The sequence below is a fragment of the Glandiceps talaboti genome, chromosome 12 (genome assembly GCF_964340395.1).
Source record: "Glandiceps talaboti chromosome 12, keGlaTala1.1, whole genome shotgun sequence".
Classification (NCBI taxonomy): domain Eukaryota; kingdom Metazoa; phylum Hemichordata; class Enteropneusta; family Spengelidae; genus Glandiceps; species Glandiceps talaboti.
This window is the reverse complement of record NC_135560.1, coordinates 12,700,332-12,722,879: the sequence shown is the minus strand read 5'-3', so window position 1 is coordinate 12,722,879 and position 22,548 is coordinate 12,700,332. Positions and strand designations below refer to the sequence as shown.

Genomic DNA, 22,548 nt, shown 5'->3' with positions numbered 1-22,548 from the left:
AAATTCTAGAATACAGGAGAAAAGACATAACATGCAAACATAGTCATGACGTAATCCTGAACACCATAATTATGTACCAGCGTCGAAGAAGACACGACGACTTTCACGAAAAGCAATCAAAGTCTGGGTGATTCTGAAACAAAAAATACGCGACATTTCTCATTTTCTTTTCAAAATTTGACACATTCCTTTCTTTAAACTCACTAACACAACTACTACATGGTAACAGTACACATAATATAGACTTCTAATACAAACTATACATATGCCTTAAATAAATAAATACAGGTCCTAAAATTATCAAATCTGCCTTTAATACAGACACAACATTGAGGAGGAAAATACACAGAAACAATGCTTACGTGTACCTGTTCACACAAATCTACAACGGCGTTAAATGTGCTGACACAGTTTCCCGACTATACATGTTACCTAATACTATAACTACCCCCCCCCAAAAAAAAAAAAAAAAAAAAACCGTCGGATTTTACATTTTTCGGCAATTCCAAGATTGATACGTTGACTCATCAAACAAACCCCGGATGTAATTTGAATCCTAAATACGCTAAAATTAAGTTAAATTAAACTAATTCAAAATCAAAATGTCGAAATTAAACATGCACCTCGATGACAAGGACAAATTTCCCTGACATTCAAAGTTTTTCACATCTCTCCAAACAGTACGTATAGAAAGCTTGTTTGAATATATTCCGGGTCCCTTTACAAACTTTTGTGGTTTCGCTGCCTTATTTTCAAGGGAATCGTCAACCTTTTTGAATTTTCTCATAGATTTAACATCCTGTGACAGTATTCGGTGGGCATATCATTTTGACATCCATTTCAAAATTCTGTACGGTGACCACAAAAATAGGTTGGAGTTTTCATATGAACAAAGTCGAAAGTTTAAAGAATTCATTCTACGTTAAAGAAACACAGTCTGTCACTATTTGGGTTCAACCGTTTGATTTTGTTTCATATTTTAATCTCATTGTATTATTCTAACTACTAACACATTTTGAATTATGCCTAGCAACTGGTACAGCTCTCATCAGGAAATGAGAATGATATGAAATCATAATACTGACGTAATTTTGTGGTTACCAAAATATTTGGAAAGTGCCAGTCTCGATTATCAAGCCTATTTGTGCCATGCCAATTTGTTACTAAATATGGTTGGTTGTGTATCCTGTGCATATTTGTGAACTGAATAACTTGGACATGAGTTATGTAGCCTATACCCCTTTAAGGATTATTTGTGATTTATATCGCATTGTGTGCAATTGAGATGTGGTGTCGTCTATAATTATGTTCAATCACCTGAAAACGTTATCCAATGCAATTACAGTTACATGTACATCACAACTTATAACAACTTTTCGGCGGGAAAACTCTACGACATTTTTACTCATTACTTCATTACTCATTCGCATTGCCGCAGTAGTTTCTTTGGTCCGACACAGCCATTGTACACTACATGCACTAGCCAAGTTTCAACAACGTAAATTACGTCGGTTCACACTTTGGTTTTTTTATGAACCTAACCACACCACAGCCAATAAAACATCCTTAAAGCTGAGATTCCATACGTCAAGCGGTCAATGCCATTTAATACGCTGGCTTATTTTTGGACTGCTGCCGATACCGGCTAAAGGGTAAAACCCTATTTAGGAGAACTTTGTTTTGGTTAAAAATCATCAACGTGGATTGTGATAGCATTTGATAACAACGTTCATCCCCACCATGAACGTCAACATTTAAAAAGTTCCCAAGTGAATAAGATACATTGGAAGAGCCATCGGTCTTATACACAATCGTATATCTTATACACTTCCTGCTCAACAACAAAACAACTAGGTCCGACTGACCTGGGAACTGAAGTTGATGAGCAAAGTCTGGGGTTCATCAAGAAATTCAAAAAAAAAATAAAAGTACGATTTAAAAATACATTCGAATTTTGCAGTTGTTGTTGTAGTTGTTGTTGTTGTTGTTGTTGTTGTTGTTTATGGTTAGCACTACCCATGACTGTACTTTGCAAGTTACTCTCGTCGCCGATTTATTTGTTGAGGTAGTTAACTTTTTCGTTAATTGGGGGGCACGATCTCCACTCAGAGAACTTAGGGGGTTGAATGATGCTGTTCATCTACAACCAGCAAACTGTGTCCTAGCATTACTACCCTAGGCCTGTTGTACATAAGTATGTACCTGAACTTATTTCACTTTAATTACATATATGTAACTCTTCGTCCCTGGTACAGGTTTCACACGTGACTACACAACACCAATGAAATCGACAGTTACAACTTTCTGTGACCGATCTTTCCATTATTTGGTATCCTCGTCCGCAGCACATTCGAGCGCAACTGTCGCTATCACGACTTGTCTTGTTGCAATATCGACCGTGTGTACCCTCGGAACCGAGTTTTTTGTTCGGCTCGCACCAATCAGGTGAGGGTTCCAGGAAAACCAGTTCCTCTACGGGAATCCTGCCTTTTTTCTTCGCATGGTGCCTCAAACGTTTCTTTTTCTTGGCGTACTTTACTCTTATGGCCTGAAAATATTTGTCCATCAAAACGTTTCCTAAATCGCGAAAACGTGGCATTGTCCTCCAGCAGATTTTCGACGAACAAGATCCCGAAACACCATGGCATTTACACTTGGTGAACATATTATTCTTGATCACCTGAAATAAAAAAAAAATACCGGTACATGTAAGAATAGCTACTGTAGAGGGGTGCTGCACCCCCGTTTCGTGTTGGCAAGCCAAACCGATCTAATAGGGTTGATTCCCCTGAAGGACAGCACTGCGGGAACAAGCGAGTCGTAGAGAGGGTGGGGTAATTTATCAGAAGTTGTTGCTGTCTGTGGCTTTTTAATATATATTTGTCAATACTGACGCTATGATAGTACTTGTAACATTATGCTTAAAAATCAACTAAACTGATCATGCTCAAATGAAAAGAGTAAATTATTTCTAGTTTCGTAATCTAATATGAGGTGATCAGAAAGATAGCCTTCCTGTAAGGCTTGGGTAACCGAGAAAAGACTATTTGGTGTAACAAACAACGTGACAAATCATTTCCACTGGCATTGAAATTACATCACAATTCCCACAATGCATCATTCAATATGGTGGATTTTTCATGTTACCTACACTGAGAAGTTTGCGATTAATGACTGTTAGCGTGACGTCATCTCTTAATATTTACATACAGCTCTGGCCCATACTTGTAATTCGACACTGTGATGGTGCTACAGAGGAAATTGAGAAAGCCCCCCCCCCCCCCGAAAACTTGTTCCATTCGTTGGTATAACCTATTAAACATCAACAATAAATCAATGGGTAAAATAACGTTTTATACGAGGGTGGGATTTCACACCGCCCTTAGAGTTTTCATTCAGCAACTGGTTCCTCACCGACAAAACAATATTGACGACAGAAGCGAAAGAAACCATTTTCTTCCCGCATTTCATGACAGTGCAGTAAAGAAAGCTCGCGGTGTTATTACAGTATTTTCTGTAATTTGGGTTCGTTACTAGAGACTTGTGTTGTTTATTGTCATCAAAAATTGACTATCTTTGACCACAAAACAAACCTGTTCAATTGATTGATCGTGTTTGATTGCAAAGAATTTAATTTTTAATCTTTCCATCGAGCACATCGTCGTAAACCACTGCACCCCCTTTTGCGGCAACAGCAGAACAGGGCCACCAAAGAGGAGCTGTGAAGTAAAGCATCGAGCAAGTTTCACATTGTGTTCTCGGCAGTTACTGCAAAGGAAATCCAATGATCCGACGTAGAGTTTGATTCTATTACTGGTAATAATGATAGAATTTCAAAGCTATTTTGTCCACGCCTACAATCAGCATGATATTTCCAGTCATCTAAGGTCTCGACCGACCTGCTTGCCGTATTACGTCACTCGGGAATTGGGGGGCAAACCCATGTGTCGATCTCAATTAACTGTATGGATAATCAGAATCAGATACATATATCAGATATTTGTACTACACTGTAGAGTATATTAGAGAACGGGGTCAAATCAATCTTCAGTCTAGGTTCATAGGGCACGCTCCAAACACAGTCCCTTGTTGATTCTGGTCATATTATTGAACAGTCTTATAATAAAAAATTTAACCTCTATAGTCGCTTGTCTGTGCGAATTTACCTAGTGTCTGGCGAGTTGTATTTACAGACTAAAGTGTAACATGGGTTATAAGGCTCTCAATATTGAGTTCTATAGTTAGTCTCTACAAGGTATTGTGCTATGGAGCCAAGAGACAGAGAAGATAACTATTATGTATGTGTTTTGTAGGCATAACCACATCGTCGTAACAGTAACACCACAGTATGAAGGCACGTAAATATCCATATCGTCGTAAACTATCAGACCTCCATTTAACGGCATCGGTACAACGCACAGCCGTTGAATCAGCGGCAACAGTAATAAATTGAATATACCTGAATCGGACCCCTTAATCTAACAGATACAGAGAAAATTAAACGAATTCAAACAAGTCAACACCCAATGCAAAATTATGTTTCGATGGTATTACACTATTGATAGATGGCATTTCACGTCTGAATCAAAACTGCATAGTGACGTGGTCTGACGCATATGTACCTGGTATGGATGCTACGCCATCATCCGAAAAAAATCTCCATATCAGTGTTCAAATTCCTAAATCAACAACACAGATTTGGATACACATAATTCAACTCTACTCAGCCGAAGACTTTGAAATATTTTGATTGCTGTAACCCAGTAGTCTTCAGAGTTAATGAAAATAAATCAATACATATATTATCGTGTTCTTGGTCTATGCAATAAAAATAATGCGTACGATGGGATCGTGAAATATTGATGTCAGAGTTATTCTTGTTTTTATGTTCAAACAATCCCGTTTTAACTACACTATATGCTTCCAGGACTGCAGTGAACCCCTGGGCCCAAACCACTAAAATAGATATAGCGCAATCGATTTAATCAATTTAAGTTTGAACTTTCTTTCTTTGATTTTATTTCGTAGGGAGAATCACGAGCTAGTATTTTGACGACCGGGCTGTGCTCATATCGTAAAAATATCTCCCGCCAAGCGCTCAAAAGGTAAGTAGACAACCTCTTTCTACTGGTGAATTTTTATCGTCACTTTTTTACACTGACTAAATTGAGCACGCTCCTTTTATAAGTACCGTCGTCATTTGAAATATTAGAATGCTAATAAGATAAATATAGATGTCAATGACTTCGAATATTGAGAAAGCTTGTATAAAGGACCGGAAGTGCATTTTCCTTGAAGCCTGAAACTTGACACAATCCTTTCAATCGCATATCAGGCATTTAATTTAAAGACGATTATAAATTCTCTTTGTGAAATTTTATAAGCCATAGAATTTTTTTCCAAGTCAAATTCAACTATACTTTCCGTATTTTAGTGTCTTTTTAAGACTTTATACAATGGCATCGCAAACACAAACAAAGCCATAATATCAAGTGTCGGAGAGAGCGGCAGTGGTGTAGCAGAGAAGGAGGCAGCGGAGTGAAACCACATTTTCAAGTCACTACACGTATGTGGTACTTCAGTCAACACCCATCGTTATTTTTTTTTGGGGGGGGGGGCGCACTCTTTAATATGTTGAAAGCGATCGCGTGTTGAACTGTTTAAAGCCTCAAAAACAAGTTCAATTAGCTGCGGTAGTATTGATTCACCATGCTCTGGGACTCATGCACATTCTACAACAATCTAAGTCTTCCATAATTACACTGTCGGAGGGAATAGTAAGATTCCATACTCTCTTCGTCCATTCACACATGTAATTGCCTAGATACTTCGCGAAATGTATTGCTGACAGCAGCCACATCACAAATGTTTCATCCTGCAAGACATATTAATAAATTTTCGTATATTCTTTACAATAGAGAATGAATGTTTACTAGATTAAGTTTAACTTCATTCAGTTCATAATATCCTTTTTTGTAACTCATCCCGAAATTAGTTATGTATGTGTTTGGTCTTCGTGCTATTGGGACAATATATTATTCTTCGTTTACACCTTTCTTTGCCTCATAACATTTTGTGGATCGATGGTGGCAATGGAGGAGGTTTTTATGCTGTTGGCGTAATTGGACGACTCCAAAGGAGGCAGGGGTGGGGGAAAGAGGGGTCTTTCAGTACTGTGATAGTAAAAGGGCATCAGAACGAAGGCTACCAATTCAGTTTTATTATTTAGTGTGGTTAGAATATCATTGTATAAAGAGAGCGGAACCCATCGCATGTTTGGGCATAGAAATTTCCCGTCCACTGCCTCCTTGGGCTTGAACTACACAGTGACTAATCAGAAAGGCAAATATAAAGAGATTTGGAACATTATATAGCGACAACAATTTGCGAATAAAAAGTGCGGCGTTCGTTCGACCTTTTACTCGGAGATGTGGGGGTATGTGTAGGGCTAAGTGAACGGGGGACCTTGACGTGTCGTCTTTAGTAAGAATTCTTTTCATCGTACATCGATTTGTAGTGTTTTTTTACGATGGGAACAACACGATTTTGTCAATGACAAATTCCTCTCTACACAAACTTCTACCGTAAATCACTGAGCGAACAGATTTCATTTGCAGCATATCCGCTCTACCGCAAAGATCTGTGAAGGCTAGCCTGTGATTTTATACAATTTGATAAAGCAGAAGTCGGCTGCCGTGCACTCCAATTTGGGTCAAACAGCGGATGCAACGTACAGTGTTAAAAAAAACGACTCTGAACTAATGCCGACGTATAGAATAGAATAATTCCCCTTTATATGGGCTTGATTATTGTTAACGGATATAGGACTCAAATGTGACAACATTGAAAATATACCTGGTCAAAGGTGTGTTATTTAGTGCCATGGATATCAACATATCGTACAACTATGAGTTCGGCAACTATGCATCCGTCCTCCATTTTCTTAATTCCCTTACTGCATGTACTGTACATTCATTAATACTTATGTTGTGTTCGTTTATTCACTCATGTGTTTCTTTGGTGGATGTGACAAGCAAGGAACTAGACAAACCTGGCTAAGTACCCTTTTACGGGGGTTGTTACATCAAACTCATCAATGATCACTTGTAGTAGAGGTAATACAGTTTACAACATTACCGTAAATTCCACAGCAAATATTCCCGGGAGAGGTATGAATCATGCTGGCAGTCTATCAAATGGTTTCTATGACCTTTGTCGTTGGCAGTAAAATTGTTTTACGACAGTAAGTAATTCCAGACCCCGAATGCACATGTCTTGTTGTTTGGGTTGTGCTAAAAGCTGCCCATTCTAGACTATTATTAGAGATGAAATTGCTATGTTAAATAATTTGACGACTCCTAACCGTCGACGAGTTTCATCGTGGAAACGAATAAACTTACTGAAATTTGGATCATTTTGTCGGATAGGCGAACAGTTCTCTGTTACCGGTGTAATAGTATTTTGTTCTTATAGCAGTTCCATCGTCGATGGATGCGCTAGATTATTGGAGAAGAACTGAGGGAAAGTCGCGTTCTCGGAGAAGAACTTCAGGATAGTTGCTATCTTGCGAAAGGTGTTATAACGTTACACCCCCCCCCCTTCGTAATATACTTGTCATGGGTTGTCATGGTAAATGTTATTAGTTAATACGGTTAAAGTATAGATGATACTTTAAAAGTGGTGTCTTTGTTATTCAAATATAGCTCTTTTTATCTTAACTTTGACAGGAATCCATGCTAACTCGCAACACTACCTTGTCAAGAACACGAACAACTGGATATAACGTTAGGGCTACACTGCACTTGAACGTAGTAGTCGTTCATTGAATACCAGCGAGGAAACAATATTTTCATTCTATATCTTTGGGTGTGATTGGACATATATCGCAGATACAGAAAATCGAACGTGAAACGTGGAGAAAGTTGACCTTGAACTTCGCGACAATATCACGGTTTGTGCTCCGAAAGAAACGTGAATCCACGAGTGTTCATCGTAAATTAAGGTTGGAAAAAAAAGTTAACCCAAAGACCTCCCGTGCGTAAGATGCTGTACTTGTAAAAGCACATAGTCCAGATTCTTGTACTAAGATTGATAATCCCCCAATCACCATTGATTTAGTATTTGTTTGTATCATTTCAGTTGGTTCAAGTTATACGGCCCCTACAATGCGTGCCTGTACGTCTGAACTTACAAAAGTTGAGCCAAAGCTTTAATGACGTATAAACCTATACGTGTCACTCACAGGTTAATGGCGTCTAATCAGCCATAGGCAATATATTGATGTAAAATACCTCAAGCAGAAAACCGTTATGTTTGAAACTAAGCCCTAGGCTCATGGTTCCGGCTATAAAAACACACACAGTTCGTGTTTTCAGTTGACTTGCGTGTCCTTCGCGTTAAATTTATTCCCTGTCTGGCTACTCGACTCAATAGAACAATATATGGGCAAGTTGTCTTACTTGTGTGGCAACCATGAATTTACAACGCTTGTCTGGCTACTACTACACTATCCACGACGTCTAACAGTCCATTAATCGAGGCCAGCAAACTTTCGAAGCCCCGAAATTTGTAAACAGAATGTGGCTGTAGCTGAAGACAAAAACGCACATGTGGACAGATTTTTTTTCGGTGGTAAAATGTTAAAACCAAGATCAACTTACGGACGATCACACACACAATGTCACACAAGCTCAAATACAACGAACTTCGTTCGTTTAGGGGAATCCGGGTGCTGAACTTCATTTTCGCACTTCTAACCAAATTTCGAAAACTTTCACGTCTTCAATAATAGGTTCTGAGATGTTGATAAGGTGGTTAAAATTTATTTCTATTATATATGTGATATACACATTGTGTTGGGTTTCCGGTAGTATTTTAATGTGTTTACCACTATGTTTTACATCTCATCGACCGTAGTGGTGTGACCGCTACATGGTTTACATCATATATAAACGTATCGATGTAGCACTATGGATGTTCGGTTAATTATAAGGGGAAGGGTGGGTTTTGTCCTAAACGAAGTTCGTTTATTGAGCTTGTGTGACAGTGCGATCGTAATACCAAATCTATATCTATCTATCTAATCTATTTATTTGTTTATCTATCTATCTATCTATCTATCTATCTATCTATCTATCTATCTATCTATCTATCTATCTATCTATCTATCTATCTATCTATCTATCTATCTATCTATCTATCCATCCATCCATCCATCCATCCATCCATCCATCCATCCATCCACCCACCCACACACACACACACACACACACACACACACATACATACATACATACATACATACATACATACATACATACATACATACAAAAATAAATTTGACTATAATTATATATTTGTATATATATGTAGACTTAATTCAAAAGAATAAGGATGTAATATAATATATATAATATATACGTTTAAAAATACGAGTTCAACAAACATGAACGGAAAGATTTTATATGAAGTTTACGATTTTCGTGTTTTATAGGTTGACACTGGAGCATGCATAAGGTCAAGCTTGACTTGACGTACTAGGAAGTTTAACGGCCGTGAGTACAGGTACGCAAGTCAAATTGAATAACTCTACGGGATCCCTGACATTCTCACTAGTCTAGTATAGTTAAGAACGGTTGGACGTGAAGGGCCTGGAGCCTATCCACTCAGGTTGTAGTTCATTCAGTCATGGGTCGTCTTATCTTGAACACCCCCCCCCCATTTTCTCTGTCATTTTGTTGTATTAAAGGTATGTATGTATGTATGTATGTATGTATGTATGTATGTATGTATGTATGTATGTATGTATGTATGTATGTATGTATGTATGTATGTAGGTAGGTAGGTAGGTAGGTGTGGGTGTGTGTGTATGTATGTATGTATGTATGTATGTATGTATGTATGTATGTATGTATGTATGTATGTATGTATATCTATCCATCTAGTATCTTTCTTTCTTTCGATCTATCTATCTATCTATCTATCTATCTATCTATCTATCTATCTATCTATCTATCTATCTATCTATCTATCTATCTATCTATCTAGATGTATATACATTTTTGTGGCAGAAAATATCTCTGTGCATGCTTTCATGAATGTATGCCATGATGGATGAATGTTGGGAGTATGAATTTGATGGATGGATGGATGGATGGATGGATGGTTGGATGGTTGGATGGATGGATGGATGGATGAATGGATGGATGGGTGGATGGATATGTGAATGCCTTACCTGCCTACCAGCTTCATTATTATGATTATTCATAAGCGTGGTTCCATCGTCACCATCTCCATCCATGAAATCAGTAGCGAAATACGATCCATATCTTATATCGTCGTTACAGCCATCCCAATTCCATTTACTCTCATCACCTGTGGGACGATATTTGTTGTCACATCCACACTCTTGAAGCTCCCCCTCACCACACGCCCTCGTCACGGAATATGCAACTCCAGCTGACATCACTGCATGCAAAAAGGCAGTCTCTGAACTCCCTGTCATACAAAGAAAGAAAGAAAGAAAGAAAGAAAGAAAATTAATTTGTATATCTGAATGTTCAATAAGGAAAGGACATCAAAAAAGAAAATCATCAGACGACAACAGGCATTAAAGGAATCCTGAAGAGTTTTAACACGAATACAACTCTAGTAGTTGTAAACGCGGAAACCCGGAACCGATGTTCAACTTTTTCGTATGTACGTTGAGCATGTCACAGTGAAAATTGATATATACAATGCGTATTTTAATCAGTCGATGTTATTCCAAATGGAATAGTCTCGTTATTTATACTACTACTCTCAGAGCAGGTGTGAATTGTAATAAAAGTAAACCTAGAGAAGTGAATGATGGTGTTTTTTGTGCGACTAATATAAACATATATTTGAGACAATGCCAATGCCAATTACAGATGGGTTTGACTCGCTGTGACTGTTTGGCTAATTATAAAAGTTTTCACTTCTCACAACTTTTCTTTTTATTTTAGTTCCTCGCACCTTAGCATATGAATAACTGTTTGGTCTGCGGTGACTCGAACTGTCACAAAGATGACATCACATTCTCGCCATAGTCGTGAACCACAGCCTCTTTTACGACACCGTACAAGACGCATCGCTTTATTTCGCAGCGCCGCGGAAGAAATATTAACAGTTCTGATTTGCGATAATCATTTCTTCCGCGACGAGAGGCTGTGGTTTACGACGATGTGACATCAACGAGGCGTACATGATTATTTGTGTCGGTCGATAAGATTTGATTGTCGGCTCTAATTATATCACTGTACGTAGTACATAATGGTGGTCACTGAACAATTGTTGATCGTTTCTTGCAAATTCTAAATTCATTGATTAATTGAACAGTCTTTAACTTAATGGCCCAAAGCTTGGTTGTGGTTTTATTATCTAGAGCTCCTTTCAAACCCTCAAATGAGTACCTTCAGATAAAATCGGATTAAACTTTGCTGTAGGAATATCGGCTCGATTGTTTCGGATAATGAGATCTCGGCAAGTGACAAAAATCTTTGTCAGTATTTCAACATTCAAAGCCTTCAATCTCGTAGGAAATTGCTGGATGCAGTCTTTTTATATAAATGTTTAAATGGCTCTTTTTAACTCAATGTACAGTTCCCTTTCATGTTCCCTCCAGGAATCTCCGTTCCCACTACACTTTTACAGTGGCTCGTTTTAATTCTACTCAATGGAAAAAACTCGTTTTCACCTAGGACCTTCAGTTTTATCAATACCTTGCAAAACGCTGACATATTTTCCAGTCTCAGTAATTTTAGAAAAAAGTGTCCTAAATGAAATAGTTTATTTGTGAATATAACGGAGTTTCGGTGATAGTATCTTTTCTATATTTTTATTTTTTTTATTAGTTTTGTAAATATTGAATGCATTTTATTAGCCTTTTCCAATTTCTGAGTGTCTATAAATGGGGTAATCCTGTAGACATCTCAAATAAATAAATAAATTAATTAATTAATTAATTAATTAATTAAACTTTATGTTCTTCTTGTTGGTAGTAGCTTTGTTTCGTATTGAAATACCTGTATGTTATTCCAACTACCAAGCTATGTTTAATCACCTCTAGAATCAAGTACATTAATTATTACCTGGTACAGATACAGTTCAGATATGTCAAAGTAACATTATAGCATGATTTGTTGGGGTACCGAAATATGTAGATTAGCGACAGTCGGTTCACACTTTCAAAAAAAAACCGGAGATCTAAGCATTGAATTGATAGTTCTCATGATTTTGTAAGTGATTTTATAGCCCTCATCGCTCTGAAAAAATTATGACAATTATCAATGTGTATCACCACATCATTGCAATAGTTTTATTTATTTCATTAAAGAAGCACCAGTCTACGAAATATGCTACGGTCTGGGTTATTAGGACACTTCTATTACGCAGTGTGGATGCTGGGTTTGGTATAATATGCATAAAAGTATGCAGTTGTACACTGGTTTCACCCGAAAATGGGATCTCGGTTCAGACGGCGCTATTTTACACGGCTCCCAATTTTGTCTCCAACATTTACTATGTGCCGCCACTTTAATCAACACCGTGCACCTTGGACACTGTAACTTTAAAACTCGCTCGAGGAATTCTGAGAACTCCGTAACATCTTTGTTACCCTCCGAAGAGGTGTTGGAGTCCTCAGAGCATAAATTTCCAGAACGGTTGCAAACGCCAAAAGTACACGAAACGAAATGTTTCCAGCAGTATATTATAGTCTGGCTGCCAACGTGGTCTCTAACTAAACCACTGGTGTAAATTGTAACGATACCGTATAGGAACTAGACTAGCAATGTACATACGGATACTGATTCTCAGACAGGTGGCGTGTGTCAACTGTCACTACAGGAGATATTTACCAGTAGCAGCCTCGATCTGATATGAAACATGGTGTGGCGAGTGACACACGTCTACTTCATATTTGCTTATCACCAAGTGACACGAATGGCTGTCACTCACTCAACGTTATTGACCTGCTATGCATGTCTATCACCAACAGAGGTTAACGACCCAGGAAATGGTCCAAACTCGGAATATTAGAATACTAGTTATTAGGAGTAAATGCACTAGGGTTGCTGAACAAATAAATTAACAACGGATGTATACATTCCTAAACTGATGCTGGAAAAATGTAGTCCACAAAACATTACGTCATGTTTTTCGCCAAACAAATTTGAGCAATATTTTGTTGTTTTCCCCCAGTCTTTAAAACTGTATTCACCCTTGCACGGAGTATAGTAAGCTACAACATGAACAAACTTATTCGGCGCAAGGCGATTTCTAATATGGCTGGAAACTAAACTTGTTTACATTTCAGTCTTTTAATTGTCATTCCGTGTCTTTTTATGTGTATCATGTTTCATATCATGTTTATACTTGTGTATATGTACCTTTTAAAATAATTTTATACTTTTTGTTCAGCGCATTGAGATTGTTTTAATGTAATGCGCTCGATAAGAAATAAATATTATTATTATTATTATTATTATTATCAAGATATAAACATAGTCCTGGTTGCAGAAAGTATACGGGACGCAATATTGACTATGTCCCTCAAGAGGGACAATTGTCAGAATCGAGTCCCGAATCACTACGTCTCCAAGCAGGACTATATACAAAGACAACTATTTCGTTTGCCTGTTTGGAGCCTATAGATTTATTTTTATCCGATGATATGGTGTATGTCTGCTAACACTGCTCCCCCAAATGGATTTGTCTTGTTCAGAGGCCGACAATGTTTTGTAAACGGTCTGGCAAAATTGTAATACCACACGTGTGATGAAATGCATTGACCCACTTTTATAAGTCCAGGTGGATTAAAATTTTGTATATGATGACACAAGAGCGCCTGATTATCTCATCGCCCTGCTACCAAGTTTAAATGCAAATTATGTGATGTGACCACACTGTGTTCGGTTATTGTTGATTTTAAATAATAAAACATCTTAAAAACGTCTTTCTACTTGAGAAAAATAAAAAAAGACGATACAGTAACTTGTTTTATTAACTGAAAATCCAACATAATTACCCATTCCTCATCTATATTGCCAATTCAATAGATAAACATATACTTGTGTATGTATGTATGTATGTATGTATGTATGTATGTATGTATGTATGTATGTATGTATGTATGTATGTATGTGTGTGTGTGTGTATGTATGTATGTATGTATGTATGTATGTATGTATGTATGTATGTATGTGTGTGTGTGTGTATGTGTGTATGTATGTATGTATGTATGTATGTATGTATGTATGTATGTATGTATGTATGTAACTATGCATGTATGTATGTATGCATGCATGCATGTATGCATGTATGTATGTATCTATGTATCTATGTGTGTGTGTCACCATCATATAGGCAATGGGTTTGATATAGTTTACGAACTAGTCTTTACTAGCAATATACAAATAGTGTTACTCATAAAAAGTAAAAGACACGTTGTAAAATTACAGCTTTGACGATAAACAAAAACACCTTCAACTACTTCTCGCGAAGAGATAATGAGATCTTCAGAGACATACACGTGCATTAAGAAAATTAAATCATTATTATGCCTTAGGGAAATGCTACTGCAAAGCCAAGATAGGAAAAACTGGTAGCCACTGTCATTTCTGATCACTTTTCAATTTCAATTACTTAGCAGAGAAAATCCTTTACGGAGTACGAGGTTACTTCAAACATAATGGAGGCATTTGGTTTCTCTGCAATCACTTTCGATTTTATGAGGGGGACAACGTTACAGCAGGTTCTTCTATCCAAAGAACTTTTGTTTGTGAGACAGTCGGTATCTTTGAAGATCGACTACTGTGACAATAATACTAGTATTGACCAAGTACTAGTATACTGCATTTGGTTAAGTTGTTGCATCCTTGTGAATAGAACTAAACGAATGGGCAACCCATTTTTGAGGGGAGAGGGCAACTTCTCTCCCAATCATGATTTTGTATAATAAACGTATTCACTTTTATTATCTATAAATCACCTTTTACGTAATGTTCAATATTGTTCTGAAATAAACTGATTGATTGATTGCAGTAAGCCGTGTATATAATAGACAATCAAAGGTGCAAGAAACTTTCTGGTCAACGTCAAGAAAGAGAACCGCGCCAAAAATATCTTGAATAAAGCGTTAAATTTTATGATAGGCAATCAAGATCTTCCAGAGATAGCTAAGAAGGTCATATTAAAATTACGACCATGTAACAAAACAGTTGAGTCTAGCGGCATGACAGAGCCGAAAGTAACTAAAGACAACTATTAAAAATCATACTCACTGACTGCCATGACACGAGTATCAAAGATATCCGTGGCATTTTGCACAGGACAATTCCATCTTTGCTGTCGGAACTGGTGTTGACATTCCCCTAGTGCGAGCTTCGCACCTATTTCTGTGTTCGGTATAATATCGGGGTGCACACGACAAAGTTCATGTTGCCTCTCACCAAGCCATGTCAGAGAATTACAGTAATATTCCAACTCAAACGGTACCAAAACTTTTGAATTCGTGTTGCGAACTTTCCGTGCTAAAATTCTGTCCAGTGATCCTAACCTGGAGTTGAAACAAGGATATTATAAATCAGCTACACAATAAAAGATTAACACACACACACACACACACACACACACAGACACACACACACACACACACACACACACACACACACACACAGATACCAACTTAATTACGTACCCACACACCCACCCAACCCTCACTCTCACTCAAAAATACATAGTTTTACATACATACATACATACATACATACATACATACATACATACATACATACATACATACATACATACATACATACATACATCAAAAATCAAGCTGTGATAAAATGTGTGTAGGCACTGGAATGGAGTTATTAGTATTACACCTCTAAAGTTACGATGAAAATTGTAAAATTTTACAAAAAATATGGCTGCCATTCGGCCATATTTGATTCAGTCGCAAAAACAAACGGGAGTGCATGCATATGTCAACATGCTATGCTACCTTTGTTCCAGCTTTGGTTGAAAAAAGTTGGTGCATGCTAGAGATATATGAGGGTGAACGTGCGCACACATACACGCAGGCAAGCATGCATGCGCGGCCGGTCGGCCGGCCAAACAGATGGAACCCTAATGTAATAGCCCCCCCACCCCCTGGGCGGAGTAACACTATAAATATAGAACTCAGTAATATACAGCTAAAATGATGTAGGCTTGATGTTTCACCCATGCAACATGAAATTTATTAAACACCCTCAGAAAACTCCTAATGTAAATGAAACAATTACATAGGTGTCGTGCATAGTGGGGATGTAGAAGTAGTCAAGTTTAAATGTTGATTATCAGTTAGAAAATAAACAATATTATTGCAGCCATTAAAATCATCAAGCCTGTTTTTAATGCACTGTGAGAATAGCAACGCTTATCAGAGTTCAATGTGATAGTGCAGAGGATCCTGCTGTGTTTATTGTGTCTCTGTTATTGTTAGTCTAGAGTCGAAATATGTCTATCTTTGTGTCAAAAACGTAATGCCCCATGAGTTCAACACCAAGCCTACATCATTTTAGTTGTAATTGCCAATGTAAAAAGATTCTTATCAATCTTTAAAATTGCAATACTATGTGTGAATAGCAATAATTAGATGTGAAAATGCACGAATTACAACGGATCCTGTTTATCACTACAACATTATTTCCTGCATATCATTCTACACTTTAGTAATATCATTTAGGTTTGGTGACGTCAGTGGTATTACGTAAACTTAGCTACGTACAGGTCTGCGGTATATGTAGGTTTGGTGACGTTGATGGCATGTACAGATAGAGTTGGTCACGGTGACGTCAGTGACTTTCCTGGTATCATGGAGTATAAATGTGGTCCGAGTGTAAACCAAGGAGGTATCCCCTTCTACCTCCATGTACAGGTAGGCTTGGTAACGTCACTGGCCTTCCTGCTATTACGTAAACTTAGTTACATACAGGTAGGCTTGGTGACGTACACGTTTGGTGACGTTGTAGTCTGGATGCCAACCTGGTATCATCATCTCTAACCTAATATTCGATGAAGGATAGCACTCGACTAGTGACGTCATCACTGGCCTTCCATGGTACTACCGTAAACTTAGCAACTTAACAGGTTGACGTCAGTAGCCTACCTGGTACGTAAACGTACGTACAGGTCTCTACCTAAGGGACACATCACATCAAATATCATATGCAGTTTATACGTTTCATGTTCCACTTCACGCACATTGCACTTGGAGTGTGCTGAAAAAAGAACGGGTAGCATGGAGTCCGAAGACCAACCCGATTACAATATGATGTAGATGTCGGCTCGTTGTTCAAGTCCATCATTTTTATTACCTTTATGAATTATTTTCCTTAAACATAATCTTTTCTATATTACAAGTTTGTGTTTTCGTCTTAATGGTGATAATCTGGATGCCAATGTGGCATCGAATCATCTCCAAAAAATAATAGAGAGAACTTGAGATTCGGTGAAGGATATCACTAGATTACGATGGTTGATGACTGTGGTTGCTATCAAGGTAATAATGTGAACAAGTCATATAAAAGGCGATTCAAACAAAAGATAATGTGACAAAATTGGACAACTTGTCAACGTCTATGTTAGATTGTAATCAGATTAGGATTCAGAGCAAGACATGGCCTCGTCGCATGGCCAGTTTAATGGTCTGGATGCCAAATGTGAGTGAAGGTGTAAATCGTAACGATAACTAGACGGTACGGTACACTTCGATGACGGGGCAGTTTCTTGCTCGTAGTCTATGGCTTCGAATGAACGGAGATCTTGAAATTCGAAGCTACTGGACTACGTACTGGTTACTGAAGTAGTAATCGGTAAACTGTACATATTTATAGAAAAAGCAGACATATGCTTAACCTTGTTGGATATTGGGTGAGGAATGTGTACAAGAAGAATACGGCGCAAGGGTTGTTTACAAAATACAACTCTTCAAAGAAAACTGCCGACAACAAGGTGCGATATGTAAATCTACACTTAGGTGCAATGCGGAAAGGTGTAAATTTGCCATCAATGTGTTAGTATCTGTTTGTGAAGGTTTTGACACATTAAAATCGGTAATGAAAATTCCGACGTTAACAAGCGTATACAAGTCTGTTTACAGATTTTAGCGGACAAAAAAATTCAAAACGAACTCGTTCATATTATTAGACACCTTTCAGGCGTTGTGTTCTCGGTAAAGTATACTTTCAAGCCCTATATAAATTTAATAGCTCAGTCAACGAAATCACACAAACTTTAGACTATGAATTTATTGTTGAAAGTCACAAACTCGATAACTTTTATACGTACACTTTTCTAAAAGCACTATTCGTCAGCCGCAAGGTTGCTGTAATTTCTTATACCAAGACATTTATTGGTTCACCTAACAACACACTAGGGGCCATGGTTACAATTTTAAGTAGTGTCTTATACATAGATTACTTCCGGATAAGGTCACTGCCCCTGGGTCTCGGGTCCATAAAAAGTAATTCACGTAAACTATAATTCCATATTCTACAATCCCTGCGGCGGTGATAGTAACGATAACGATTAAATTGATATCTCCTTCTAGTTCACTTTCTACACCAAATAAACCACCTTTGTACAGATTGTTTACAAAAAACAACCCACTCCCAACACAGCGTTTGCTGTGTCCCTAACTCTATCGGCACATTGAGGAGTCGAAGTACTCTCTTCTCACCCAGTGTCCATGTCAAGCTGACAGAGCTTACCGCCACTTGTGAGGTCCGATACATGCACTGATAGCCCATTATAATAAACAAAAACACATCTCGCCTCCATGTTCAAGTGAGTGGGAATTATGTTAAGGTTGCATTAAGTGTGCCCCCAAAGCCTGATTTAACAGACATTAAGAAGACCAGTGTGATGACAGACATGATGGAATACATGACATGTACTACTACTAGTAGTATGGTGTCCGTTTCATGTGGATTTCCACGTAGATGTCAGTGTCCATGTACCATATCCATTGACTTCAATCAAACAATTTTTAGTTTACGCTACACACAGTACCAGAGAGAGAGTGTGGTATGGTACAAATCATTAAAAAAAATGTAATATACAACGCTCACAATTGACACTATATATATATATATATCTATCTGTGTCTGTGTGTGTGTATGTGTGTATGTGCGCAAATATAGGCGTGCGCGTACACATACATACATACATACATACATACATACATACATACATACATACATACATACATACATACATACATACATACATACATACATACATACATACATACATACATACATACATACATACATACATTCATTCATACATACATACATACATACATACATACATACATACATACATACATACATACATACATACATACATACATACATACATACATACATACATACATACATACATACATACATACATACATACATACATACATACATTCATTCATACATACATACATACATACATACATACATACATACATACATACATACATACATACATACATACATACATTCATTCATACATACATACATACATACATACATACATACATACATACATACATACATACATACATACATACATACATACATACAACACACACAACACACATACATACACACTTACATACATACATACATACATACATACATACATACATACATACATACATACATACATACATACATACATACATACATACATACATACATACATACATACATACATACATACATACATACATACATACATACATATGCCATGCATAAAAGGTTTACAATACAACATCGAAATACGATTTTATTTATACCCATTAACGAATAGTAATGGTTATATACAGTAGCGCCTCTATCTTGCACTATCGATCGTTCTACAAATAAACCGCTGTAGATGATACCCTTCGACATGAACTTTAACCTCCATGGTGTTCCGGCTGAACAAAATGTCGTAAATCACGGAAGCGAAGTCGTAAACTCCGACTAAGTATTCTACATACGGGGAGCGTACTGTGATCCCAAAAAGAAAAATCGGAATAAGACAATTTCGAGAAAGATAAGAGATTATAGCAATTTTTCGCAGACGTTCAAATATTTCTCTCGCTGTGCGTTGGAGCATGGAGTGTGAAAGGTGGGTAGCTGGGGAATAGACATCCTCCAGGTAGCAATTAAAGTAAAACTAGCAGTTACGTGTTATAAAATCCGAACAATAAAAGCTTTCTTTCACACGCTAAAATTGCGAATCGTTGTCGAAGTTTACAATTTAGAGATGAATGCAAAACTTCGAGTTTATTCTATAAACTGCTGTGATTTAATTCTTTTGAGTACTGTATGCTCGTCATGCGCAAAACACTCGGTGGAAACGGAAAACTTGAAACTTGGTGAATGGCCAGGTTTTACAAGCAAGTTAGACAGTGTTTGACTGAAGTCTGCTTTTAACAGCACACTGCGTACATATGAAGTTTCTCTAGTTTCCTTACTTTGTCGAAGCCTCACAGTGCTGCAGCATTCCCAGTTCGTTATTAAAATAAACCATCTGGACTGTTTTGAAACCGGCTACTTTGGGATTTCCTCTGATATCGGAGACTAGCGCAAAAGACGGTCGTTCAGTTCATCCACATGTACAGTAATTTTGTTTACCTTCATTTTAATCATAACTTTGGCCAGGGTTTATGACTGGTTCAGTTCATCCACATGCTTGATTTACACCCACTCCGAAAGCTATTTCCATTTAATACCGTTCACCAGCGACATCGACATGCACTGGTTGACCCGGTAACACGAAATATGCAAGAAGATTTCCCTAAACATATGAAACGGGTATTGTTTGTAGAGGAATTAGAGTTAAATCTGAAAACAGCTTAGTTGAAAAATGCACTTTTATAAAACTTACCTTGAGTAACCTAACGCTATTTGCGCTTCTAAGCACAGGAGTCCACCTATAAAGGCAAAATAGCCCGTCAACTGCATAGTTCCATAGGATTAACTAGTTGATGTTATATTGGTTAAGTGCACAAGTCAAAGATATGTCCCTGGTTCCAGACTTCATAGAGCTCAGTGTTGTGTTTCCAAGTACAAATCAACTCGATGTTCGATGTTTTAAATCCACCTCAGTGAAATCAAAGAATCGCCAAAACTGAAATGATCATCATCTTGTCGTTATAGGTTGGCATTGAGAACCGTTTGAGACAGTGCGCAAAACTTGAACAGTCGTGGAGAAGTTACTGGGCGGAGCCTCGATCGCAAGTTGTTAAGAAAGTGTAATTAGCGCAGGTGACACTGAATATCTCTTCAATCTCTGAACGAGGTTAAAGTTAAAGTCAAAAGCTGCGATAATTTCCGCGGCGTAATTCGTGTGGCTCGCAGGCAGGAAACACTTCAGAGACAGTAGTATCCCAAGGACCTTGGCAGACGAGATCGAAACATTGTTGTGGGCAGTCTGGACGTGGAGTGAGATACAAGGAAACCCACACGTGTAGCATGTAACAGATTCAGGAAAGATAAACACCCTGTTGGGATTAAACAAACAACAGCCATAGCGAGGGAAGGGGAATAACCATTCTCTGCATCTCCTTCATACTTAATACTGTCAACACGGTAAAAATTTATGACAATTTACGAGCGGAGATGGACATTCCTGATAAAGTCGTACGAGTCAAGGTTTAATATGCAAACATTGTTTGGAAAAGACCAATAAGTAAAAATCTACTGGTTGGCATCAAGACAATATATAGCGTCTCAAAAGACGTATATGTATAAGAAAAACCTGTTTGGGTGCGAGCAACCGAGCGTTCTAAATTAGCCACGTAGTGATTTTTGAAAAACACATTTCAAAGTAAAGCGAAATGGACACGAACCAGATGTCGAATAGGTAATACTAGAAAGTATAATTCCAATCGAGAATGGCAGTCTTCTATTGGCGCTGTCTCCAATGTGAACCAAATTCCACAGCGTTCAGTTTTTTAAAAGAAACGTTGTTTGCCAGAGACCAGGAGCATGAGAGTAGAGAAAAACACACGATGTCTTGGATCCCACGCCTTGCATTCTATTGAAGATTTCTCACTCACGTTAAAGATTTATGAAGTTGATATCAGTGTTTGGTGTGTGAGTGTTTTATGGGGGGGTTGTGTATTAGTGCTTCGATTGTTCCATTTGCGTGTCAAATCCGATGGTTTGGTGATTGCATTGGCTTAGTCAGAAACATGAGCAAACCACAGACCCCGGCAAAAGGTGAAAAGCCGCGTTCTTTATTGACGACATACGGTGTTGGTGATTGAAGGGACCGAAGGCAACACCAGAACATAATCATGACCAGCTTTACTAGATATAGAAAAATAATTATTCATATTTGACCTTTTTTTCTCAATCTAATCACACATTTTTTTTTGAGAGCACGTTGGACCAGTTTTGTAAAACGAGCGAAATGGAACGGTGTAGGCAGCGCCATGTCTGGCGCCGAGACACCAACTCGGAACCCCGGCGTCAGACCGTCACAGGTGTCCCA

The 22,548-nt window shown here is 37.8% G+C and overlaps 1 protein-coding gene across 1 annotated transcript; it reads right to left on the bottom strand.

The window, feature by feature from the left end:
• Window positions 1–2,218: 2,218 nt before the first annotated feature.
• On the bottom strand, window positions 2,219–21,014 carry LOC144442947 (protein Wnt-4-like). Its single transcript, XM_078132319.1, has 4 exons — window positions 20,938–21,014; window positions 15,303–15,577; window positions 10,235–10,497; window positions 2,219–2,680 (listed from the first exon to the last, which is right to left on the bottom strand). The coding sequence occupies exons 1-4, from the start codon at window positions 21,012–21,014 to the stop codon at window positions 2,219–2,221; spliced, it is 1,077 nt and encodes a 358-aa protein (XP_077988445.1).
• Between the last annotated feature and the right edge of the window lie 1,534 nt (window positions 21,015–22,548).